General features: G+C 43.4%; 1 protein-coding gene and 1 long non-coding RNA gene across 6 annotated transcripts in view; both read right to left on the bottom strand.

The window, feature by feature from the left end:
* Nucleotides 1-6,671, bottom strand: part of EPHA4 (EPH receptor A4) — a 103,952-nt gene extending 97,281 nt beyond the window's left edge. For all 5 annotated transcript variants that reach the window (XM_068200986.1, XM_068200987.1, XM_068200988.1 and 2 more), the window contains exons 1-3: nucleotides 6,513-6,671; nucleotides 5,505-5,572; nucleotides 502-1,165 (exon numbers count right to left, since the gene is read on the bottom strand). In XM_068200986.1, coding sequence (XP_068057087.1) covers nucleotides 502-1,165; nucleotides 5,505-5,572; nucleotides 6,513-6,603 — 823 coding nt within the window. In that variant the 5' untranslated portion in view covers nucleotides 6,604-6,671. The remainder of the gene's footprint in view (nucleotides 1-501; nucleotides 1,166-5,504; nucleotides 5,573-6,512) is intronic.
* Nucleotides 1-27,787, bottom strand: part of LOC137479575 (uncharacterized) — a 335,528-nt gene that overhangs the window by 171,963 nt on the left and 135,778 nt on the right. The window lies entirely within an intron of this gene.

The raw sequence follows: 27,787 nt of genomic DNA, 5'->3' as shown, positions 1-27,787 counted from the left end.
GGGTATTTAGGGCTAAAAATTTGCGACAAGTAAAACACCAAAGATCTCCACTTCCTAAAGTGGGAAAGTAATCCAGCTAAAACTCCTGTCCTGCCTCCCAGACTGGTTCTTAACCGATTGCATTATCCGAAGTCAACTTTGCCAGAATTTCCTGTGTTTAACAAAGTTCCCTTGAAAGATTTGTCTCTTCAAACAATGGTAGCTCAACTGCACTGCTTTGCAGTCACCCATATTTTGGTGACTATCACGAGCCAAATCAAATTTAGGCATCTGCTAGAAAATGTGTTTCACCTTCTGCCTATTACAACAGTATCATTTGTTTTGCATTATATAATTCTTAGTCTTGCCACCTGGAGCTATTGGACTTCTTCATTAAACCCCTCTGTCCCACCACATCCCACAGGGCTGCTAATCACTGGCTTTAGTCCATTTACTCTCATCTCTGATTCAATTATACATTCCACTAAGCCCTAATGAACAGTACAATATGGCTCATCCTACCTTGGCATTCTCCATTGCGCTCCTCATAGCCAGCATTGCACAAGCAGTTGCCAATGGGCACCAGCCATTCGCCATCTGCCCCACAGTACATTTTTGGCACATCCTTCTCTTCCGAGTTGTTGACACAGGAGCCACGAACCTCCACCAGAGAGGAGGTGTCAGCCCCAGTAATGGTGTCTGGAAACTGCGCCAGGTTCCGAACCGTCAGTGGGCACTTCTTATAGAACACACGGACAGAGACCAAAGCAATGCAGGCACCGACGTCCTGGAAAGCCAAATAAAACCCCTTCTTGCTGAGTGGTCCCACATCCCGGATCTCTGTATTCAGCTTCATGATCCTGTCACCAATGTCCACCTGGGTGAAGCTCTCATCAGCAGCAATGGTGTCGATCTTGGCAAATTGGCTCTCGCGAATAAAACGCTCTTTATCGTTGTTTGATTCGTAGTAATAAAGGTTGAAAGTCTCTTTGCAAGTTCCCATGACACCCGGCAGGCTGTTACAGTCTCTTAGTGTGAACTTGATTTCAATATAAACCCTCTGAGCCCCTTCTCGGGGAATCCAATCAGTTCGTAACCAATTATTCTGGCTGGGCTCCATCACGTTGCAGACTTGATAGGTGCGGATAGGAGTGTTCTTCTCATCCATGATGCTCACTTCCTCCCACTGCAGGGAGGAAAAGGGGAAGAAAAATACATCAGTATTAAAAGGAACAACAGAGCTTCACAACAAACAATATGCACTTGTTCCATTACAGGGAAACAAACAAACAGACCAAAAAACAACCCAGCAGATCAAGCCATAGCCAGGACTTTAACTACTTGGACATTAAAGGAAGCATCTGTTCAGGAGAAACAAATTCCAAATCCCTCATGCCTCAAGGAACAAGCATGTGTTTTAAGGGCCCTCTGAACCAACCCAAGAATGCTACCTTGACTGACTAGGTTTACTTGCAGTACAGTTCAGTCTACAGACCACTGCCTGGAGCAGGGCTACACACAGAACTTTTCTGACCCACAGAGCAGCACTGACCTGCAGCGTTCTCTCGGCAGCAGATATCTCATGGACTCTGCCTTGCACCTGGGAATATCCAACAGGTGACACAGCACGACTTAGTCACAGAGAGTGACATCCACATTTCAGGCATCACTACCACTTATTTTCAAAACTCTTGAGCCATCACTTATAATTTCTCTAAGCTGCCAACTACTTTCCTGGGCTACCGATGTCCCAGACAGACTCAGTAAATTCTGCTTTGGAGCTGGGCAGAAATAGCTATCTACAAAGAACTGAGTCCTTAACTTAGGTAGCTCTTAGAGAGGGAAAAACAGGTAAAGAGACAACATTCAGTCTACCAGGAACATCACCATAACTTTGTTATCCAAATAGAGTCTCTTACTAGTGGGAAGGTAAAAAAAGAAGAAATACTACACATTTTTTTTCTGGAGGAAATGTCAGGGAACAGCTAAACTGATATTATCAAAATCCCAAAAGGGTTAGCAGAGAGGAAAAGTGCTGAAAGATCAGGATAGCAGCATTCTTCACAATTGTTACACCCCTCAAATCAAGTTCGGGCATCTTCAGAAGTGCCAACCAGGCAACATGATTATGTAACAACAACAACACCATGTGCAATCCAAGGTGGGTATGGAAGGAGGAGATGCAGGAGTTAGCACAATGAATTCAGAAAAGGAAAGCATACATACTCAACAGTTCTGAAAAAAACTGGTCAAAGTATCATCATAGACAGAAGAAAGTTTATCACAGTGCTCTACTGGCGGGGAGAGAAGGGAAAGTAGGGGCATTAAGAAAAGAAATTGCTTCAGGAAATAAAACCAGCACAACCATAGCACTTCATATTATTCAATTTATCCTCCCCTATAACAATATTAGATAATGATATGCTGACTAGGTTTGCAAGCAATACAATGAAGCATATAAAATTATCCTTAGAAAACAGTAATAACTTTAAAGAGACTTTTCAGAAGTGCTTTTCAGAACTACTGAAGCCATAGCTTTGATAAACAGAAGCCTCCTTAAGATGAAGGGGCTTCTTGTATAATATCCTGCATTCTTCTCACAAGGATTGCTCTTATGCAAGTGATTTTTACTTAAAAAGCTTCCAGTTTAGCTGAATCCGTTTATAGAATGACAGCAGTTAGCACCATGAGTCACTAGGAGCAGAAAGAATAATATTTTATTTGCTGCCTAGAGATAACTGCAAATTAAAATGAAGGAGGGGGGAAATCAATACTCAGCATGTCACTCCTTTCCAGAGAAAAGGAAGAAATAAATCTTAAAAAGTCATCTATCAATGTAAAGTGTAACATGTTGTTAGTAAGAAGACAGACTTGTTTAATTTAGAGCACCACAGAGCTAGTGTACTGTTACAATGTTGTCTTTATGATCCATCACTCTCCATTCTGCTTATCTTCAGATCGCCGATGCTACCAATATTGTGTGTGGTACAAGAGAAAGGAAGAAGCAGAGGGAAATAATACTTGTTGATGGGATTTCCTTTAGTGCATTTACACAATGGAGGATGCTGCTAGAGGATTCAATAGCGAGAGCGCTGAGGTCAACAGACACACAGCAACTGAATACAGCAAGTTTTTGGATCGTGTTCTCAACACACCCATCTGCTGACCAACACACAAATGTACAGAGCTGGTCTTCTTATTCCATTAACACACAAATACAAAACAAACCCAAGTGCATCTTTCTGACAGAGCTCAAAATAACTACAGCTCAAAATGTCCAGATACTGTAAATTACTTGTGACTCTGAGTATGCGGTCAAAGCTGTAACTTTTTGCTTTCAAGCTGAAATTAAATTTTAAAATTCAGCTCTTCCCACAGTTTAATGATGCAGATTAAAATATTCTGGGCACAAAACCTGCTTTTCAACTGTGAAATGCAAAAGTAAATCATTAATTACATTTATAATGCAATTCATTAATTCTTTTGGGGCTACTATACAGCTAGTCACTGCTAAATGACTAAATCTTTATCTCCAGCCCTTCTTATCCACACAACCCTCACACCCCAGGAACAGTGTGGTTTAGATCTAGAAAAATACCTTGTTTTAATAGACAATAAAGTATATACAGTTAAAGAAAAACACTGAAGGACAAATTCTTCCCAGGAAGATAAAGGAGTTTGTTTCTGCTGCTTGAAATAAATCTGCAGCATACAAAGTAAAGTAAATGCTTTCCAAGCACTGTATCTCAGAAACAGACCATGTACTCTTAAATTTTTCACTACAGGCTTAAAAATAGAACACACATATGTAGGTTTAGTGAAACGAGTCACGTCCACAATAAGAGCACACATTTTTCCTTCTCAAGCTTGCATGGCGCTTTCAGAAAAAGCATGTGGATAAAGGGGCAATCCAAGAGCCATTAATAATACACAGCTATCCTCTGATCATTGATTCCACTGCCGACTTATTAAAACTTGTATTTTAGGTTCTGTTTTAATATACAGGGTAGATATCCCTTGGAGAGCCGTCCGAAAGACCCCGTCTCATTAACCGACATTTCCAGGGTGTGGGATTAACAAGGAAGCCCGACTCTCCCCGAGATAGAGCTGTACCTTTCCACGCTGTCAAAAGATGAGGGCAATTGCCTGCAATCAGCGCTGAATGTGCACCGTGGGCGCTGCCAGAGGCCTGCCAATCACATCCCCACTCTCTGGAAAACCAAGTTTCAGGGACAGCACAGAGTGCTCAGGCGGAGCACAAGCCAGGACTGTAGTCAAGTTCACCCAGAACAACAATGGGGGAGAAAAACAATCCCCCATTCTCCCATGTTATGGTTATTCAGAGCTTATGCATAATGCATCACCAGCCAACGCAGCCTCGGATTCCTTCCGCTCACTGCTGTTTCCTTAGCTCTGCTTCTTCTAATTACGAGCGGGAACGCACACAAAAAAAAAAAAGTAAATTTGTAGGTTCCTGAAGAATCCAGTGCTTTGTTGTGCACAGGTCCTGATCTTTCAGCATTTTCCTTTTTCAAACACTTTGACTTAGTTACTTCTGCTTAAGGATTCCAAGCTGCTTTTACTCCTTTAATATTAAAAGGATTTGGGATTTTTTTTACATTCATGCTTAGTATGCATTGCTGGCATTTTTGCTTAAATTGTTCATATGAAGAACAAAAAAGCCTAATTGTTTATTAAAAGAAAGTCCCATGAAGTACAGTCTCCTCCAGATCCCAGCAATTCCAGAGTCCAACATACGAAGGAGTTTCCCAGAGAGGCACTGGGCACCCTGTAGATCGGGGCACAGATGAGGGAGCAGCAAGGAGCATCCAGTAATATAAAGCTAAACCAGAAATTAAAGCTACCTCGTGTGCAACTCTCTAAGCAAAGGGACTCTAAGCCCAGCAATGAACCTCTTAACGTCATCACATCACCACCGGGCAGTACATTCGATCAGCCTTCTGTTCAATACGATAATTGTAAAAGTACATAAAAAGAAACTCCAAGGAATCACAGTCAAGCACTGGGTGCTGCAGTTTATCTGTTCAGAAACCAAAACATATGATGTTTACACCCTGAAACAGGACAACTGTCCCATCACAACAAAAGGTCTATCGTGTATATTGATCCTTACTCCTTCATCCAGAAATAGAACAGCAATTGCCCTGAACATCTCCCAGCCGAGACAGTCCACAGATAAAATAATAGCAGTCAAGAATGCCAATTCAGTCAGCAGATCATATTTCTTGTTGGTATTTCAGTTTTAAATAGGCATCTAAGCCCATGCCTCAACCAATCTCTTAATTCTGAAACCTCTTTTCTGCCCTTTTGGTTTCCACTTATTCCATGACAGAACTATCCAAAGGGAGTATAGAGTTTCTCCAACAAAGAGTAATTCACTTGGTAAGCCAGGGAAGAAATATGACCTCCTCACCACAATCAACAATAATCGAGCCATTAGGACTCTCTGAAAGTTACTAATCACCCCCTTTACCCTTTTGATCAGATAGCGGTTTAAAACTTACCCCTCCTTCCAGGGGACTTGCTATCCACCCCAGTTCTCCCTGAACTGATCTGGAATCCAGCAAGGTAACTGCAGAAAGGTACAAATAAAAGAGATTAAATTCCAGCTGCCAAAAGGCAATACTAAAATAAATGGTTTACCTGAACGTTTCCATATGTGCGGCGCACATCGCATCCACCTTCCACTTGAAATGAAATGTTATTTCCGAACGCGTCAATATCTTAGAAACACTTCGAAACTGTCACTGAGGAATCGCATGTTTGTTTCCCGGCGCACTGGAGCCGCTCAGGGGCGCGGAGGGGAGCGGCGGAGTCCCGGCACACCTGCGAGAGACAGCGGAGCGGCTCTCGGAGCGCTCCCCCGGCGCTGGGCACCGCACCTCCTGCCGCCCGGGACAGCGCGCCCGCATGCCAGCCACGGGCTCAAAGTCGGTACTTCCCGAGACCCCGGCAGCACGGATAGGCACCGAGAGATCGGGTCGGGCTCCCGAGGCGACCGGCGCCGCACGCCCACAGCGCGGGACGGCCGCGCGCTTCTCCCGCGGAGCCGCCGCCGGACCGTCCCGCAGAACGGGCTGAACCGGGGCCCCGGGGAACGGCGCGGAGCCGCCGAGCGCTCCCGGGAGAACCGGTTTCATGAGCCGCCCTCCGATCCGGGGCCGCTCCGGCGCCGCTCGCGGGAGCGCTGCACCTCGGCGGCCCGGCCCGGCCGGGGCAGCGGCGGCGCGGGGGGACGCGCGGGGCAGGCGGCGGCCGCTCCGCTCCGCTCCGCCCCGCGACACCTGTGCCGGCACCGCGGGCGGCCCCGGCAGCGCCGCTCGGGCAGGTCCGCGGCCGCCGGACGGGCAGCGAGCGGCCGGGGCAGCGCGGGGCAAGCGCCGTCCCGGCGGCGAGCGGAGCGGCGAGGCGGGGAGGGGACGGGACAGCACCGCTGCCCGCCCGGGGACACCGAACTTCGCCCCTGGCACCCCGCCGCGAGAACGCGCAGCCCGGCCGCCGGCAAGCCTCACCTTCGTTGGCGGGATAGACCCGAGAGCCGGTGACGGCGCCGCAGACGCCGACGAGGAGCGGGAGGAGGGCGCAGATCGGGACCCCGGCCATGCCGCCGCCGCCGCGCTCCGGCCGCGCTATCCCAGCGGAATAACTGCCTACATGGGGCGCGCGGCGCGCGCTAGACATTGCCAAGGGGGCGGGGCCTGCCCGTCCGTCAGCCGCCGCCGCCAATCGCCGCCCGCTCCGCGCCGCGCGCCCCGCCCCGCCCCGCCCCGCGCGCGCGGGGAGCCGGGCCGGGCGCTGCGGGGCGCGCCGGCGGGGCGGAGTGCGGAGCGCTGCCCCGAGCGGCCGGCGACAGCGAGCGGCCGGCGACAGCGAGCGGCCGGCGACAGCGAGCGGGGCTCTCCGACCGTAACAGTGTCCGAACTCCGAAAGATGATGGAAAAGGCGAAAAGACAAAGTTAAGGGAGGCGGAGCGGCGGGGCAGCCGCGGCCGCGGAGCGCACACGGATCTGCCCCGCGCCGAGTCCGCCGCGGCCCCGCGTCCCGGGAGCGTCCCGGGAGCTGCTGCCGCCCCGCCCGGCCCAGCCCGGCCCGGCGCCACCGTTGAGCAACAGCGCCACCTGGCGGGAGCAGCGGCTCCGCCGGGGCCGGGCAGAGACGGACCGGGATGGGCAGGGGCGGACCGGGACGGGCAGAGATGGGCAGGGATGGGCAGAGATGGGCAGGGATGGGCAGGGATGGGCAGAGATGGACAGGGATGGGCAGAGATGGGCAGGGATGGGCAGAGATGGACAGGGATGGGCAGAGATGGGCAGGGATGGGCAGAGATGGGCAGGGATGGGCAGGGATGGGCAGAGATGGACAGGGATGGGCAGAGATGGGCAGGGATGGGCAGAGATGGACAGGGATGGGCAGAGATGGGCAGGGATGGGCAGAGATGGACAGAGATGGGCAGAGATGGGCAGTGCAGGCGGCCGCTCTCAGCGGCGCTTCCCTTGTGAGCGGCAGAGGCCGGGCCCCGGCGCTCACCGCGAAGGTGCCAGTCGTTCACGCTTTTATGCACCGGGGCAGCGGCGGGGTGGGGCGGGCTGGTGGGAAAACCGGGTTCGGAGCGATTCCCTCTGAACGCTAAGATCCATCGGGACGCAGAAGATCGCGCACATCCCCCTCGTCCACAGCCGTACACGGGACGCGTCCACCCGAGCCGTGCCCGGACACCTGTGCTGGCCGATGCCCTTAGGCTGTCCCCGCGAACCTGCGCTGTGCAGCCACAGCCACGCTCTGCTTTGAACGCTCCGAACACCTGACTTCTCAAAAAATACTCTCTAAATGCGCCTTGACAAAAAAATCCTAGTTTTTAGAAGTCCGCTAAGGCTTGCGTGGGTCAGGCGGCGTCAGTGGGCTGAGCACCGTCCTTGAACAGTCCGTACTCTCAGAGCACCCCCGGACCTGTCTGTCTGTCCGGCCGTCCCAGCCGCCTGCCGGGACAGCGCTGCGGGACCGGGGTGCCGCGCTGCCCGCCCCGTGATGCTCCGTCCGTCGGCCGCTGTCGGTACCGCTGCCTGAGCCTCGGGGAGCTCCAGAAGCGGCGGCTCCCGCGGCGCTTCCCTCCTCGGGCGCCGCGTCCTCCGCGCTCCCACCCGCGGCTCTCGGCGGCAGCGCTGCCTCAGTTTCCCGCAGATTCGGGGGCGGTAGCAGCCCCCCGTGTCCCGTGGGGCAGCTCCCTCGCTCCCGCGGCGCCCTCTCGGCACTCCCCTCGCTCCGTGCGGGACGCAGCTCCTTCCCCCGGCTGCGTGCCAGCGCCCCGGACTCGAGGAATCGCGCCCAGACTCTCCGAGGATTTTTCCTCCGTCTAGGCGAAAACGAATCCTTGCCAGAGTTAGCTGTAGCTTCCGCACAGAAGCCCTTTGCAGGCTCGATTAGCTAAAAAAATATTTTGAATGCGACTTAAAGTTTGACTAACAATTCTGTGCATCACGAAACACGCCTGCTCAGAATCTGCTGTTTTCTCTTTAAATCATTCTACTTTTTCCCAAATCCAAATACCTCTGAAACATAATACTTACAAACACGCCCTTATTGACACCTTTTGCTTAAAACCATAGAGTGTCTTTCACCTAGTTTAATTTCAGGTCAAGATCTTGGGAGGATGCATTTTTTTGGCTCTTAAAACTGCTGTTAAGAATGTTTGGTAACACAGTATTTACAATGAAGTTCCTATTTCTGAGGCTCAGATTGTTTTCCTTAGCCTTGAACATTTCTTTTGGAGCTCCCACTGGCAGAACATTAAAGATAACCCTCCAAAGATAGCTGGTATGTTTTTCTCTTTCCGTAGTAAATAAATCTTTTAAGCGACTGCTTGGATAATGGGAGTTAGAAAACAGTGTAGCACAGTCAATGCAACTGTTAAAACTTGTACTTCCTGACTTTAATTATCCACAAGAATTCTTGGCCTAATGAGAAGGAAGAAAAGGTTTACTGCCGTTTTTATTATTTACACAGAAATATAGGCAGTCCTCAATTAAAACTATCTGAATGTTCTTTTCACATCTTTGATGCCTCTGACAGATGTACTGCTAGGCAGGATAAACTTTATGGGGATGGTGAAGCATCAAAATGCCTTCTTTTTTTAATTAAAGTTATTTTTGTGGCAATGCCAGAAGAGTCAGTCAGCATTAAAAATATATAAAATGCTTTGAAACCTTAAAATTTTTTCTGAATTTTAATGAAACTTTCATTTGTTAAAAAAACTCAAATAAAATAAGCACAGACAATGTAAAAAAGGCCTGCAAATGTCATAAAATAAAATGTTTGCAATCCTACCAAAGCTACTATATTTTGGCTCCAGTATGTGGGGTTTTTTTTAAGAAGTCTTGCCAAAATAATCACAATTTCCTTACTTTGTGTCATTTCAACGAATCCTAAAAGCCCAGCTTGGTTTTAACAGATGTCATTGATACTTGGACTAAATCCTGTTCTCAGCTTCAGCCAATAACTCCACCCTTCAACAAAGTATCTGACATCAAAATTTATTCCTTAAAATTTTGTTACAGCTGTTGGAGCTGTTATATTTGTCTTAAACGCCTATTACCTGAGCAGCCTGCGCTGCTGCCAACCTGACAACTTATGTTATTGTAACTCACTATCAGGAGTGATTTGGCTTTGATGGGAACTAATCATGTTTGCACCATCATCAAGTTTACACCATTTAAACGGTCAATTTAATGCAGCTCAATAAAGCACAGCCAGCATCTCGGGTATTTGTCTCAGAGCTTGTATTTGTCTCAGTTCCTGGGTGAAATTGTATTCACTTGCAGCAGACACTGTAATAATTATGACAGTGTGTTAAATGTTTGATCCTGTCTGCTTCAGAGAGGTGAGCCCCAGCCGAATTATTTAGAGATCAGGACTCGTGTGGTACAGACAAACAGGCACATGAACACACAAACACAGACCCTCTGAGAAACTGTAAATCGTCTTGAAATGTAAGGACTGAAATGTTGCTGTATTTCCTACTCAGTCACAATTTGTTCTCCTCGTATTTTAAAGCATTGAGGGAATACATTAGTGTATAAATAATTGGGCACTGACACAAGGGCGTTGTCTTGGATGCATCTCTGTAGTTAATATAATTTCTAGCAGAACACTGAATGGATATCAAATGTCTCACACACATGTATGCTTATACATACAGAGTTGCTTTATGTTTTTTTCCAATCACAAACAAAACATTTTTAAGTTACATTAAGCCCTGAAAGGGCTGTGATTTTGGTTGAACATTCAGTTCTATTTTTACTTTATCTTTTCATTCTCCATTTTTCTATGTCCACCTACTCATGCTCGTCCATCTCCCCAGAAGCTTTTTGCTGTCAGTCAAGTGACAACCTCAGTAGGAAGCTCTGTGTGTTCATGGGCCTCCTGAGGCCCAGCACTACATTTAGAAGGGGGAAAGAAAGAAAGAAAGGAAAAAAAAAAAAAAAAAAAAAAAAAAAAAAAAAAAAAGGAAAAATAAGAAAGCAGGGGGAGAAAGCACAAGCTCTTCCTTTACTATGCAATTCCACAGCCTGCAGGAAAAATTCATCCGTCTCCTCTGAAAAGCCTTTTCCTACAAAAATGCAATCCTCTTTATTCCACTCCCACACGACTTCCACACTACTTGGGTATTTGCGAAAGAGTGTAAAATAACCCCAGGAAGTGTAAGACTCACACACAGAGTCTCATTGTCAAAGGAAATAATGCCCCAAAGGTGCACCTTTATCAGGCTTGGCACCAGTCAGCCACTGCCGGCTCCTTCCCAGTACAAGTGCTCAGATGTGCCCAGCCTTTCCCTCCCTGGATTTACTGATTCTTTTGGATCTGTGAGTATTAAACATTTGCCAGTAGATTATTTGGCAAAATTTATTGCTAGCTATTTCAGAACAACAGCTTTTATTTGATATGTGTAAGATTTCATTCCTCAGGTCATGTTTGCTTTAGATGAAGTTGCAGGCTGTAATACAAAAAGCTGTAGTGGGAGAACATCTCCATGAAGGTAATATGCATTTCTATATACATCAAGCTGGCAGAATGATTTTGTTTCAGCTGGGATTAGCAGGAGTTTTGCTGCTGACCTCAATAAGAAAAGGATCAGGTTTATAGCTCACTTGCAAATCCACTCTGCAAAAAAAAAGTGAGCTTTAGGCACTGTAGATTATTTACATTTCCTATTGTTAATCGTGATCATCATCACAAGATTTTCCTATTCATTACTGCCTTGATGCTGATTTCAGGACCTGTGACAGTGTCTTTATTCAGAGGAGGCACACGGCATGACTTGACAATATACAGACAGACAGATGCATAGATTTTTTGCCTTTTCTAAGCAGCAGTGCTAAGGGAAACTAGAGAAGCATAAGTGAAATGTAACAGGATTTTAATCACAACTGAAAGAGCATCTTTTATTACACTGGTCCTGGCAACACAACTCAAATCTCATAGTTAGTCTAAAATGTATAATATGCCATTACCAGGTCCATGAAAAGAAATCCTATCAGCAAAGCTATTTACAAATCCAGGAGTGTTTACAATGCAGATTATGTTTCCTAAAACAAATAAACCTAAAAGGGCACTGGCAAAAAGGTAAAATCAGTATGGATGAAGCAGTGAAATAAATGCATCAAAATGTCAGAACAGGAATTACAGCTTTTCACTGAATGAGCAGATCAAATGTAAGCAGTGCAAGCTCCCACCTCTGCAGCAGAGGTGTTGGCTTAGCTCACTGCAGCTCTCACCCTCAGCAAGGCTGGGGGCAAGCAGAGACCTGCAGGATTTTCCTGTGAAAGTGTGACCAATAAACCAGAGCAAATAACTGTGTAAGGCTGCCGGTTGTTTGCAGTGCACAGATGCTTGGCAACCTGGAGAGGAATGTGCCTGCCCACGTTTCACTGAAAGGTTATTTAAAGCTGTGGAGGTTAACAGACACCTTAATTATTACAAACTGCTTTCGAATATCTCCCTTTTTGTACTGCCTGTCCTCAGCAGCTGCGCTTCTTACTCAGGATCATTTGGGAGTGGCGTCATCTTCCAGAAATTAAAATTTGGCGGGACGGTGATGTTGGCCTGGCACAGGAGCGGTGCCGGTGGCAGGGCCAGGGCCACCAGCCAGAGGGGACATGCAGGGACAGCCTCCTCCCAAGGGCTCCGTGTGCCATCAATAAGGAAACAAACGTCAGCCAAAGAGCCTCTGCCAGAACGCGTGGGGAATCCGCCTGTAGCGGCTTCAGAGGAGCCTTAGCTGAACTGGAAAGGTAAAGCTGAAACTACAAACTGCATCCAGACTTCCTTAAAAGCACCCACACATTTTTCTGCACTGGGGAAAACAATCAGTCAGGCAGACTTGGATTTTGTCTGTCAAGAATAGGGTCGCAGTTTAAGATTCTGAACCAGATTCTGGCCTGATCTAAAGTAAAGTTGAATTTTACCAGCAGCTTAGCTACTAAGCTTTAATATGTAGGTAGAATTGGGCCCTTCGTCTGAAAACAGAATAAATCTAAAATTAATATAAATTAAAATGAAGTGCTTCCCAGATTTTTTTTTATTGTAATTTTAGGTTTTCTGCCATAATTTACTAGAGATATTACTAAAAAAAAATAAAGCATTACTTTAATTGCACCAGTAAAAATTCAGTATAAACAAAGATCATTTTTGTGCAAAAATCTTTGAATTGTCTTTTTTGTAAAACTGTCAAAAGAATAGAGTGTCAGAGCTCTAATTCATTTTTATTCTGTGTTCAGAGACAGTGATCTTTTCAGAGATTATTTATGCAATGATGGTACCAATCAAACTGCATAAGAGACAGGTTCCCTACAGAGCACTGAAGCTTTCTGGCACTTCTAATAGAGTGTAAATTCTAATTAACTCAGATTAAACCATTCTATCTGAGATGGTCTACCCATTATTATGAACAAAAAATTGGCAACCATATAGGAGAAAACTGTGTAAAGTAAGAAAAAATACCAACTCCTCCTTCTTTTTTAATGTGTGCTATTTTCAATAGTAGGGCAAACTCTTTGTCCTTCTTTACAATTAAGTAAAGAAATCGTTGCTTTTTGTTCCACAAAGTGGAAAGTATTTGTTCATTTTTTTTCTATGCATGCAGGCATGACTGATACATTCACAGGACAGGAGAAAGATTAATTTTGTGAGTTTACCTCTGGGAGAAGAGCTCTGCTCCAAGTTCTGCACAGACCTGAAACAGCCACTGGCAGCAGCACTTTTGAAGTTAATGTATGTGATTGCCTATGTTAAAACTGTGATGCTAAATGAACATAAAGTCAGAGAGATCTGTAGGGATCTGGTGCCTGTTGTGCCATCGTTGCCAAGAAAATGGAGATGTGCAGCTCCTTGTGGTAACATCCGTAAGGAAGTGTGGAACTTGTGGTCTAGAGGTTAGCCAGCCTTTAAGTAATGGTGAGCTTACTCAGGATCTGAAGCACTGCCTGTGTTTCTCTGTCTTGATTTCAGATTACATGTAGATACAAAAGAAAGGTTGTTTATTGGCTAAGAAACTACTTGTCCTGTTTTAGGGAACCACTAACTGGAAGAAGTGAGTATATGTACATGTGTGTGCTCTAGTTCACTATTTGCACTGATTTTGTAGCAGAATACTGCAAATTCTGGATTAATTTCATTTAAGCAAAATAGTAGGCACAGAGGTGAAAAACTGCAAGGACAATGGAAAAAAAAACCAAAACAAAACATCCCTCGCTTTCATATTAGAAAAGTGGCAGCCATTATTTTCCTCAGTGCTGTCACTGATATTGGAAGAGTTCAGAGAATAAGGTAGTTTGTTCTGCTGGGCAATGCTGCCAGAGTATTTCCTTGTTCTCTTTTTATTTATACCCGTCTGCTGGGTCTTGTCATGCACTGAGATATTCTTGTACAGCTTTTAGCACAACCAGATCTCAAATCCACTCTCAAGGAACTCAACATCACTGTTGCATTAGGACAAAAGATGTTCACAGGCCTTATACCTGCACTACACATTTCACAGGCATGAAACTCATTTTAAGAATTTTTTAATTTCTGACATGTAAATTAGTTCCTCCTATTTCCTACACCAAAGGCACCACAAACAATATTTCCCCAGCTGCAAACACTCTTTGTGTATCCCATTTCCCTCTGAGTTTTCCTTCAGCAGTAACCATCTCATTCCCTTAATGGAAGTCAGTCCCAAATCCTGAGTGTATTTTCTTGTGAGCAGATCGGTAACAACAATAAAGAGAAGGGATACATCTCCCTGAATTCTACCTTAAGGTCAGATTTCCATTAAAAATTACTCATTAGTGTTCTACTGAGACAGTCAATTGTAAGATTCCCCTGACATGTATGCAGTTGATATTTCTGGTGATATTTTTTTTCCCAATGAAGTCATCTTGCAGTATTCTGAGGTAAATAGCAAAAATATTAAGTTTGGGGAGAAATGTGCAACCACTACAGCTTTTACAGGCACAAAAATGCCACCCCTTCAGCTACCTCCCGTGCCCACTCACCATTACTAATCCTTATTCACACAACCACACTGGCCACAGTTTCCAATGCAGTCCAAAATTAGTAGTGGAAAACTTGCTTGCCTTGCTTGAACAATGGGTTCAATTCTAAGAGAGAGTGTGACTAACTATTTGCCTTGACCCATTGTGATCCCTTGTCCCCCACTTCCAGGGCTTGCACAGGACCAGGGAAACAGCAAACTGTCATTCTCAGCGTGTGTGAAACAAAAGGAATGGATTCTTGATCATTTTTTTTGTCCTCTCCCTTTTGCACTAAAGGAACACCCATAGCAAAATTTATGGGTTTTCTTCCCTTGATTACTATCTGAAACTTTCATCAAAATATATATTTGGGAGAAATCAAGTAAAAGAAAATATAGATTTGTTTGAGTTTCTCACACATCCACACCCCATTCCAAAATATCAAAAAATGCCAGCAAGATACTCAAACAAAGAGCTGTAAAAGTAAAACAGATTCCCAGTGGTGACATCTGTTAGTATAAGGATTATTTAAACATCTCTACAGTTTTTCAAAGAAATGCCAGGATGGCTTCCTACCAAAAGGCAACTCAGTCTAATATCCTCCTTAGCTAATCTACATACAAACCATGTTTCTATATTTTGTTGGCACTAGAAAACCCACATGTTTGTCTTGACATGGAAATAAAAAGCAATTCAAAGGGAATCTGAAAGTGCATATACTGGGGAATCAGCTTAAACTGACCTTGGGATTAGAGAATTATCTTTTTGTGAAGCTGAGCACAATTGTCAATGCATGGTTTGGTAAGAAATATTTTTCTTCTGAAAGCAACTTTATCATCTAGTGCAAGACAGTTGCAATTTAAGAGGACAGCAGCATGATAAGGTGGTCTGTAAAGAAATATTTTCAGTCTGTTTTTGATATGTTTTTTAACCAATGAACACAAACAGGCATGCAAATATGCAAAACCTGAATAAACATGCTGCCAAGCACGTGGATGGAAGGCAAAACCAAAAGGACCCACTAGAAACTGTGCTGTAAACAGAACCAGAGGCCATAAAGCTACTCCAGGGCTGTCCCAGACACGGCATTCTCCATTCTCCTCAGGTGGCAGATGCAGACCACCTACACGTAGAGCCTCATGGAGAGAGCTCTGAGCAAGCTGGGGCACCACTCCCTTTGTGCCAGTGTCAGAAGTCCCACAGCGGTGGAATTGCACCAGGGATGACGTGAAGTGTGACGCCAGCAGCTCCACACCCCATGTGGAAATACCTGATGGCTTCATCACACTGGGAAACTCCTAGAGCTCATAAACTGATGAATAAAATTTACCTGAGGGTTGCAACAATATTGATAGCATTGAGAATGAATACATTGGAACTTGAAGTTTCCAAAGCTTGGGCATAGAAACTTGATTTGGGAGACATTTACCAATGTACCAATGACATCAAATATAAGACAAATATAAGACAGCATTTAGCCTGATTCCAATGCGTGGTGTTTGTAAGTGCTAATGATTTGTTTCTCCTTTAATTAAAATTCCTTTTAAAGTGTTCTCTAAATAAAACATTGCTTAAAGTGCATCTGCTTCAGAGTCTATCACTCACACTAAGCTTTCAGAAAAAAATTGTCACAACTTAAAAGGCACTATAGGATATTTAGACTAGAGTTATCTCACAACATGTTCTCTGGCTGCTCTGTTATTTGAGCTCTAAATGTTAAACACGTGAAAGCAACATAAAAGGATCTTCCCTTTAAAGCACATTTTCCAAATTCTCTCTATCTGTTATTTAGAACCCCATAAAGATCTGTGTGTGTCTATCCATCTGCAACCACATTTATTTTTGCATGTTTTTGAGTGCATATCTCTCAGTGTCATAAGGTCTTCATAAATAAATCAACCTACTTAGATCTGCATGCTTTGAATAACAAGTCAGCCACCAGCAGATGGATACATTTTTAATTAGGTAAGCAGTCAATGCCTGTTGGTTTGAAAACTCTCTCGTTTCTCTTAAAAAGACAGAAACTAACCAAATTAAATCCGAAATTGCAGTGGGACAGCACAGTGGTTTTAATCTGCATGTAGCTGCAAATCATCTTAGGTCCCAGCCTGTGAGACAGCTTGAACAAATGCAATATTTTATATCAAGCAAACCTCAAAGTGAAATATTTAAGGATCTTGCAAGAATACGTTGTAAACAGTATGTATTTTTCAATAACACATGCGGTTACTTATGCAATCTTCTCACTTGAGCAAGACTCTGATCTTAATTCATTTACTGTGTTGCCTTTGCCATCTCTCAAGCAAAATATTTTTAAGCAGCAACTTTTAATTTACATAATCAGACATACTTTCCCAAATAACATGGAAGAAACTCAGCATTAACAACATCTTGTACCGCTTAAATAATCTATGAAAAGAAACTTCATCAGTTCCAGTTAACTTCTTCCCACAAAAAAAAGTTTTCAGTTTTGGACTGGGAACAAAATTTAGTATGACAGATCTTACTCGTACTAAACTTTCCACACTCCTTTGAACTACTCCAGCTCCTGAAAGTCCAGGTGAATGCTCCAGAGATCACCAGGACAGGGGTGGCCCATGGCAGAGAGCCCCACAGGAGACCTCCATGTACCAAGGACTTCCAGGGCACCCTCCTGCCTGCAGGCAATGGGTCAGCCCAGAGCCACTGTCCTCAGCTCACCGATCCCTGATGTGCTCTCCCCACTGGCTCCCATTCACCAAAACAAGGCCTTTTGTGTCCATTTAGTTCTTTCTCCCATGAGAGTCTGGAAGTTTTCCTGTAGTTTCCCAAGTGTCTTCTGTCCCTCTTCTGAGCTAGTGAAATGAATTAAAGGAAACAATTCTCAGCCCAGGAAGGCAGCAGAGCTGGCAACAGGCTGTGGCTTCATGGAGCGTGAGGAGACACCACGGCACCTCTGCCTGCCCAGACAGCACTGGCACTCCCACTTCTCCTCCCCACACTGAGCAGTGACCAAGAGATAACGTTATCCCACACAAAATTACACCTGTCTCAGTGTGACCAGGTAGTGCAGACAATTGTCCTTGGAACAAAAAGGCTGCTCTGGCAGTGGGAGAGCCAGGGCTCCCCATTGGCAAACAACTGTCTCCTGCTTGGCTAAAACCACCCTGCACCACATTGCTGTGCACACTGACCCCAGTGTGCAGCTGCTCTGTACCTGACACCAAAACTGTCAAAAGAATTTCAGGGGCCAACATGAGGGTCTTATGTTGGCATTGAGGCGACAAAATAAATTCTTTTTGATCCTCATTCAGTTTTATGCTTACAAAAAGGAATAAAATTCACAGAGTAGAGAAAATCTCCAGACATAAAATCTGATACTTAAACAAAACAGATTAAAAGTAAATGGGCCAGGTTTAATCTTTGATGTCACTTCCTTGGATTTCATGATACAACACCTGAGGTGAAGTTTTTCCATTTTACTGCAGCACACACTTTTTCCTGCATAAGCTTATGGTAAAATAATAACCAAGTTTCCCATATGTTAAATAGTAAAATTTAGTTGTATCATTTCTTTCTATACCTTTACAGTTCTCTTCAGTTGACTAAATGGAAAATACTATATCTTTGGAGCAGGCTGGAAAAGAAATAAAGGTCTGACTCTCATCCTAGTTTTATGGGGATTGTGCTGATGTAATTGTACTGATTTCTAGGAAATTGCTTCAGATTTGTGCCATTAGTTAGATCAGAATCTAGATGTCAGTGCACCCTGAAAATACTCAGCTCTGCAAGAAAGTTCTGAATTACTCTGAGTTTTACATCCTGAAGTCTAATTGCACTATGTAAAATAATGTTTATTAAAGACCAGATATGAAACATAAAGATGGCAATTATTTGAAACTTTAGAATGTAATATTTGCCCACTGATCTACATGGGCCATTATGCTAAAAAACTGCAGTAGTACAGGAAATAAAATTTCTTTTATATGTGGCATGATTTTATATTCTTAGTTGAAATGAAAATATTGCAAGATGGAGAATATTAGTAGGGCACTCTGAGGCCAACTTGTGTTGTTTAGAAAATATTTTTAGCTGATAGTTCCTGTCCTGTGCTACAATTTTCCTTGTGCCTAGTCTAAGATATATGTTGTAGCTTACAATTGAGAGGGAAGGAAAATAATTTAAGAGTTGCTGCTGATGAGAACTCACCATATTTATTTGAAAAAATTACAGTGGGCTGTGCAGACCCTACTGCTCCCATGTACAGTAGCAGTGCTGAACAACTCAAGCACGGGTCTTGGAGCTCTGCAGGCTGGAAGGCAGGTGAAGGAAAGGGGAAACGTGCCCATTGGTGAGCTGGGGGGCTGACAAAAATGGGATGAAAACACCCTTGCTATATTTCAGCTCCACATTAGCAAATTAAAGATCAATATGACAAAGGGAAGGATAATTTTTGTTCTATGCATTCAATTATTTTTGTATTGCGACCTGGAGCCTTCTGCTCAGACTGCCCTGTAGACCATCCAAATAGCATCACCCCAACTCAGAAGCATAGACCTCTTCAGACAACCACCACAGTCTTTGTTTTACCTCTTTGTACAGTTTCTTGGAAGGAGCTAGGCAGCCAAATTTTTTTTTTTTTTTTTATGGGCAACAGTAGAAAGATGGAGCCTTTCTATTGAAATAAAGGGATTTATGATTTACATCGATCTGATGTTCAATATCAGAATAAGTTAAAGGAGGATTATGCTTGTTCCATTCAACAGGACTTCCAGACCAATGTTTTAAACAACAAGAAGAGTTGGTGTAAATTTCAAAACAATATTTTTTATGCTTATCCTTCAATCCTGTCCTGACCTCCTCTCCTAGATTCTTTCAAGTAAAAAAGCATATAAAAACCTAAAGAATATAATAATATTGCTCAATTTTGTCTGCCTTTCATTAACATTTATATGAGTTTTTGCCATGCCTTTTGCTGTTTTCCAGCTGATAAATGTTTTTTTAATATTGCGTACAGATCATTTCGCTTATAATCAAGGAAGAGAAATTAAGTTTAACATCTGAGAACTTTAGGCAAAAATGTCAAGCGTGGCCCAGATGACCACATGAGAGCTGCAGCCTCTCTTTGTGCCCCAGATTGGCTGGTATTGTTTTGATGCTGCTGCACTGGAGCAACAGAACTAACGTAATTATGAGATCAAGCAACATCTGGCGGGTTTGGCACCCAGCTCACAATCGATTGTTGGCTTGGGTCACGGCATGAATGCGCCCCAAGTGCACGTTAGGGTGCGCAATCATAAAGCTGCATTAGCCAGCAAGGGGCAGCCCAGCATTCTTGGGTTTCATCACCCCACAGAACTGATGGCCCACAAAAGAGCAGTGGCACAACACACAAAAGTGATGATGCCGGAGAGACTGATGCGCTGCGGGCGGTGTTTGACATCTCCTTGCTGTGGGCTCTTGTGTGCTGTGATTTATGTCACCCTAATGATTGATTACTTTCAGATCAGTCCCATTCTACCATATCTCTGAGAATTTCCTTCTTCTTCAAACATCTTTTTGTTCCACCAGCCCTAGGCTGCAGATGGCATCAACCCACGCATCTCCATTGTTTGAAGCCTGCAAGAACTCCACCATTCTTTGGGGGAATGCTCATAGTCGAGTAGCTAGTGTCCAATTAAGTCCTGAAACTGTGGCTGGGGGCACTCTAACCTTTTTATTTCCTTGCTCTCTTAGGAATTTCATTTCCCATGACAGCTGCAACTCAACAATACCTTAAAAAGTCATCAAGAATGAAAATCAGGAGATGCATTTTTAAGGTTATGGAAAAGAGCTTCAAGTGATGGCTACAGCTGCATCTGTCACACCTCCATAAAGGTTCTTCTGATCATGTTTCACAAAGTGAATTATCATCTCTGGCATGCAGCATTACAGCAGACTCTGTGTAAAGACAACAGGCTAAAGCTTCTGCATGCCGTGAAGCCAAAAAATGCCTCTGGGATGCTTATGCAAATCATTAGTTTTCTCTGATATCTCAACCATTCTGTGTGACACATAAAATATCAATGACTCAATATTCATATGATGGAAAAACACAAGAATCCAGTGTATCAAGAAAACATTGATTTTATTTTTTTTTTTAGATCTTTTTGATTTTGGCAAATCTAATAGGGCACAGTGACAGAGGAATTGGTATAGTGGATAGTAAATATCTCAACTTCTTCAAATCACAACAAGCAACTACAACAGACTTCATTAATTTGTGTTTTCTCCTTCATTAGAAAGCAACATCACCAAAAAGAAGGTATTTCCAGCTACTTCAGTCACTGACTGAAGATATCCAAAAGAACTTCAAGTTTCCACAGAAGGCTTGTTCTGTCACCGTGTACATGCAGTACTGCTGCCCAGTGCTCTCCAGAGCTCTGTGTACTCTCTTTCACTTCTGGAAGCCCAGGCACATAGAAAGGGATATACCACAACTCCCAAGAAATCCTTCCAGCTTCAAGTTCCTCAAATAGCACCAAACACCATTAGTCAGATGCAATACCAAGAAGTAGCAGAAAAAGCTTTGCTTTTTGTCACTCAAAGCACAGACTAATTTGGGGTTTAGGTAGGATGTAACAAAGTCTACAACACACCTCATTTATCAATAATATCTGTAGAGGGATCAGTTCCTGTATACACATGGTCAGGATTCATGCCACAGTGTACACTGAAGCCCATCAGTTTCAGAAGGAATGGGGCTCCTGTCTCACCAGCAACACTATCACTGTATGTACAATGCAGAATTTCCTACCTTCTGTCAAAAGCCAGGGAAAACTTTCAGCTGGACTGGGGAGATCTGGTCATACCAGACAAAATACTCAAAGTACTCACATTGTGCCAAAAGGAGGAAAAAATACCAGAGAAAGAAGATAAGAGCAATAGGTCAGCTTGTTCTGGCCAAAGTTATGACTGATTGCACTTTTTCTTAAAAACAAAATGATCTTAAACTATGGCATTTAATAGTTCCATGGACACAGTTAATTTCTCACCCAGTGCTGCTCATCTCCTGCTTTGTTTAATTTTTGTACAGGTAACAAGGGATGTAAGACAGCTGTCAATGGCTCCAAGCCTGGATGTGTCCTCAGAGTGAAGATCAGAAGCACTGATCTGTGTTTTCCTTTCTTTTTTCTTTTTTTTTTTAATAAGTATCTGAGGAGTTCCTGTGAAAGCATTTAATGTAACTGGGTCACAAAGAATGAAAGCTGTCCTTGGGCAGCCTTTGAACAGGCACAAATATGTTTTCCTCTTTATTTCTTTTTCAGCACAGTAGAAAACATAAGCCCTTTTCTATAAGCTTTATTTCATTTTTAACAGGCTCTGCAACTCCTGAGAACCCATAAACAGTGCTGAATGTAATTCAAATAGTCTTCCATGCACACACTCCAGGTCTGAATCCCATTTAAACTAAGGTTTGCATTATCTTAACACCTGCTGTAAAACAGTTTTCATTGCTGGAACTGCAAGGAAGGGTTTAATTTTAGGGAGAGGGCAGATCAAAATATTTTGACACTGTCAGTTCCAACAGGAGGTCCCGTGCAGCAGAGACAGCCCTGCCACCCACCAGGGCCTGACCTGTATTGATCCTGTACTGAAACCCCGCTCTCATTGGTTTAATTTACCTAAATGATGAGGACGTGTAGAACTTTTTAGATGCAAGAAAAGACAGTGAATATGTTTTTGAAAGAGGGCAGATGAGCCCATGTGCCCTGACAAGAGTGAGTGATCCCTGTCCTGGTTGCCTTTGCAGGAGTGGGACAAGCTCACAGTATCCCATAATATGTTTTTACTGCTTTGGGGCACAGTAATCTTAATCTTACAATTTAGATATGTTCAATATAACTGGGGTATAATGAGTGAAAAAAAAAAAAAAAAAAAAAAAAGGATATATATTTGGAGAGTTGAGAGCATACCTATTGCTTTCTTTTGCCAGACTGCCTTTAAGCTGCCTTGTGATCCCCTGATGGCTGCCCACAGCTGTCATGAGCTACAGCAGCTCTCAGGTAAGAATAAATTATTTGAACTTTCAGAATACTTGCATAGCAGGGTGAGGTGATGGGGAGGAGAGCTTCTCTTCTGTCTGTATTGGCCCAGATTAGACAGCCCAGTCAAAAAAAAAAAAAAAAAAAATCAAACACCAAAAAACCCTGAAATGTCTATTTGGTCATTGGGCAAGATGGTGTTTGTCCAAAGTCCAGTTTACTTCATTGCCAAGCAGTAAATTGTGTTTTGAGAGATAACTCTGCATCAATCAGGTAGAGACACATGCACCCACCTCTCTGCTGCACAAACTATGTGCTTTTCTCAGTACTGTTTTAGTGAAAATCAGGATGGCTTTTATGCAGCCAAGCACTTAAGCTTAAGTATTGAGTATAAAAGCACCTCTCTTGACTTCCTCAAGATTACTCGTGTGCCTGTCTTTGGCATTTAAGCACTAAGTTGAGCCAAAATCCATAGTGTTATCTAAAGACAATAACTAAATATACTGGATTAAAACACTTACAAATGTTGTGAGCACCATTGCTGTGGGGAGCCCGTTTTGTAGAGTGGATAACATTTATAGAATAAAACAGGACAGAGGTTTCTATTGCTCTATCACCTGAATCCCAATGAAGAGACTGAGGAGTTACAAAGAGTGCCACAGACTGGCAGGGACTTGTGGAGGTCATTTTATCCAAACCCTTTCACAAGCACAGTCACCTACCACAGGCTTCCCACAGCCATGGGCATACTTGTTATCTTGAAAGCATGTGAATGCTAGAAACACCTCCAAGCAAAGCAAAACAAAAAAAAAATATAGAAATTCATATTATGAGTAAGTTTACAGATTCCTGAGAGAACTGAAGTCACAGCAAAGACTTGCAGGAGAACAGAAAAAGTCATGAACACCACAAAATAAACTCTCCTCAGTCTCAAATCTGACAGTAACTGATGATCTTAAGATAATACATCATACATCACTTTGGCCTAAAGACAGAAAGAGCTCTTTTTATGAAGTAACATCCCCTGCGACAGGACAGAACATTTCTCAGTTCAATCTCTACACCTCTATTTCATAAAGAACTTGGGGATACAACTGAAGGTAGAATTGGGTCTATTCTTCCAAAGAAAATAGGAGAAGCTGTACATTTTTTTACTAAGCAAACAATTTTTTTGCCTGATGAAAACCATACAGTTTTACATTTATTGGTTTTGTCATGGGAGGAGGAAATGAGCCTTGTGCAGAAATGACCCTTTGAAGGCATCAGCTGGCACAATACCACACCATAACTGCTGGTGGGGATTTTGCAATGGAGATGGAGATTCCATTGCCATGGAAAAGCAGGATCTCCATCGCAGGCTGTACAGCTCACAGATCCACATGAGATCTGACACAGGCAATGGTTCTACTTCCACTGTTTGACTCAAAGTCACAGATAGCAGAACCTATGGACAGCAGTGGGCTCTTCCCAAAAACAAAGCAGTCAGAAGAATGGAGTGGAAATACTCATTTCTAGAGACTGCACATGCTTTCTAGGTTCCCTACAGGAGGTATCTCTGTACAAAGATGGACTAGGCTACTGTTGAAATCATCTACATGCTAAACACTCTTCTAATAAAGTTTCTGTGAAAATAAGCCTTGACAGTAGGCTCAGCATACAGGATTTGCTTTTTGACTTCTCCCCCCAGTGAAAATAAGCCTGATATGTAGACCTGTGTCTGAAGTTCTGTTTCATGCCAACTGAAAGAGAGAGGTAAAAATAAAACCAAATTCACTCCTAAAACTTTCTAAGTTTCCACGCCCTCATAAGGTTTGAGATATTCATGGCAAAGGGCACATCTTACCTGGAAACACAGGAAGGAGTGATCAGGCCAGATCTGTGGTATCAGAAAAAAGAAGAAAGATTTATTTTTATTTTCTATTTTTAGTGGCATTTATTTAGTAACTCCACTAAAAATCAAACTATGTTCTTCTATCTATGACCAGCATATAGCTCATAAAGAAGAATCAGCAGTTTGCAATTTCAGCTCAGTCACTGTAACTTTTCTTACACCTTCTTCTAGATTTCTCTTATTTATTTATTGCATTTCTAAGGATTTTCTTTAGGGTCTGTGGACACGTGTACATAACAGCCATAAAAATCAAAAATCCAATCACAATCCCTGACCAAACAGGGTTAGTGAAAAGAAATGATTTATGCTCTGCACAATTCCTCTATGTGTTAAGCTTAACAGAAGCAATTGTTTTTATTCCAACTGCACTCGTAACACAATCACTACATTTGCCCTTGAAAATGTCTGCCTAAGAACAACACAACTCCCAGGGTTAAAGAGCTGGGGTTTGGGTGGTTTGTTTTTTTTTTTTTTGTTTGTTTTTTTTTTTTTTTTTTGTTTTGTTTCTTTTTTTTTTTTTTTTTGCCCCAAATCAGAATCTTTTAACATAAAAGGTTCAGAGATTTCTTTTGAGCTACTTCGATGGCTGTAGCCCTGCACAGGGTCAGGCAGCAATGAGCAACCCTGCTGTAATGGTGGGTTTTCTGCTATTCCCCCTCCAGTGCAGAATAAATGTCCTTTTGTCACTCTGTGGAGCACTCGATTTCCCACAGAATGGTTTATTGCTGCAGAATTCTCCAGGCGCACAAACCTTTCTGTTCTGGTGAGCTCTGCACGTCTTATTCATGGTAATTACGTTCACATCTTTGATCTCAGATGAGATCTCTTGTGCATATTTTGTTCTATTTATGTCTTTGATCTTGTTACTTGTTTTTTCCCCTTTTTTCCAGTTGCCTGTCTTTCCATTTGAAAGATATTCATCCTACATCACTTTAAAGACAAAAGGTGAAGCAGTGCTGTATGTATCCTAAGTAACCTTGCAGAATATACAGGAGCACTGAGCAATTTTGTGAGCAGAGCACAACAGGGTTTTGTCTCCCAGTTTAAACGAGCAGGATCACATCGTGCTGCTGACACCAAGAGTGTGTCTAGGCAGCTGAAAACAAGATGTGGTACAAAGAAGAGTATATTAAAAAAAAACAAAAGCTAGTTATTGGGATGACCACAGTGACAGCAGATTACCCTGGCAGAGAAGAGCCACACGGGAGTCATGAGTGTGCAGGACCAAATCTGCTCTCCATGGCAACAGGCAAGTGACAGGGGACAGTGTGGCAGGGGACAGCCAGGCAGGAGCCTCGTGTGGAGCAGGGACACTCCTGTGGCTGTCCCACAGCCCTCACTGCCCTGGCCAGGCTCTGCAGCTGGGTCAGTGCTGGAAGCTTTGGTCTCCAAAGCACCTTTGCAGCAGACTTAACTCATAACAGGCATTTACAAATAAAGGAAGCAATAAATACTTGTATCTTTCTAGGTACTTGTACTGTTAATACTAAAACAGTGAAAGCATAGCTGTCCTGCTAGCATCATGCACAGTGGTGGCTCTGGTGCTGAGCAAGGAGCTCCTCAGTGGGCACACAAGCATGTGACAGCTCTGGCACTTAAAGTCAACAGGATCTGGATTTATGGTTGAGAGTAAAAATGCAATACTGTTGCACTAAAACTGGTTCTTCACTAGTTATCAAAGCAGAACAGAGGAGTAACATTTCCAGGGCTCCGAATTACCACAGTAAAATGACCTGAATTGACTGCAGCATTTCATGGGGATTAAGCTGAAAGATTAGCCGAATCTCCAGTTATGAAAGAATATGCATGGATAGGTCAGAGCTACTTAAAACAACTGTCTTAAACCCCAAATTCAGCCAAAACTTAAAACCAACTCTTTACTGTGAAACAGTTGCACTTATCATTCACCTCCTCTGTGCTGGCTTGGCTGAAACAGCAGAGACCTGATGGCAGATCTATGTTGTGACATAGCCATGGAAGAATCCTCTGTTCTCCTTTATCACCTCACAGACAACATTTCATATCAGTAATACATACACAGTCATCACAGAAGGCTAGCAGGCTGGTTAAGGGTGAATGACAGTTTCTATCTGAGAATTTATATAGATTAATCAACACTTTCATGCTAGAATTTCTCAAGCTATGGGAAGTATATAGATTGGGGACAGAAGGCTTCAGTGGGCAAGGTGTTTCTAAATGCCTACGTTTATCTGCCAGACCTCAGTTAGAATTCTCAAGCAGCCAGTATGTTCATCCTATGTTGTAGCACTGAGAAGCTTGTAAATCCCTGTTTGTCTCCCAGTGAAACACATGGGAGGTATACTAAAGCTACCATGTTATGGTAACATAGAGCTACCAGTGCCAGAGTCACTGCCTGCAACGTGTGTGTAACTAATTTCTCTGAGATCTCAATTACCTCTCCACTCATCCAGTTGTGAAAGTGGAGTTGTTATCTCAGCAGGGAATATTAGTGTCACATTGCTTACTTTGCACGGGTTCCTCTCCACATGACTAATCCTTCACCCATGGATATAAAGGTGCAGGGATTGGTTGCTAAAAGCTGTGTGAAAATAGCAGACAGAAGCTGTAACTCCCAGGTCATCCCTAACCCAATGGATTAGGTGTCACAGAAAGCATGAGCAAAATATGTTCTTCAGTTTTTTAAATTATGTGTAAACATTAATTAAACAATTATGCTGGTGAACTAACTTTTCATTAGGATAGACCTAAAAGGACACAATATTATTAGGATATTAGTATTTTGAGAAAGAGAAGACAGAACCTTCAAATTATTTAGGCTCTATTTGCCTTAATTCCAGCAAGACAGAGCAAGTGTTTCTTTGGAATCTCCTCGGAAGCTATGCTCATATTTTCTCCTGCCTTCCAAAAACGTAGCAGAAATCTCACTTTGTTATTGTGGATGAGCATTTCCCAAAGCTACTCTCATTTTAAAGCAGAACCAGTAAATACTTTGTAACCAAAACTTCTCTGCTGGCAGGATCCCTCCCACTGCAACTGAAGTGCCTTCTCAACCTGAGCCACAAATTGTGCAGCAATTATGGCACTTACTCTTTGATGATGCGCCGACATCCCAGCCTTGTGCAACCCAACAGTGCTCCATGGGAAAGTCCTTTCTGTGTAAATTTAAGGTAAATGGAAAGAAACCTTGATGCGTGTAACCCCATTTTAAAAATAATTCTATGGCATTTGAGCCTGGAAATCCCTGTTTGAGCTGAAATTAAAAAGCCAAGAGAACCAAGACATTTTAAATCCTCCCGTAGATGTTCTTCCACGATCGCAGTAATATGGGTTCCACTACTGCATTTCAGAAACTTTTCCTTTTCTCATCCATTGCTTGGCCGGACTGGTTTCCCTAAATCCAAACA

This window comes from Anomalospiza imberbis, chromosome 10, assembly GCF_031753505.1.
Source record: "Anomalospiza imberbis isolate Cuckoo-Finch-1a 21T00152 chromosome 10, ASM3175350v1, whole genome shotgun sequence".
Lineage (NCBI taxonomy): Eukaryota > Metazoa > Chordata > Aves > Passeriformes > Viduidae > Anomalospiza > Anomalospiza imberbis.
Note: the sequence above shows the minus strand (reverse complement) of the source record. Positions and strands in the feature narration are given on the sequence as shown.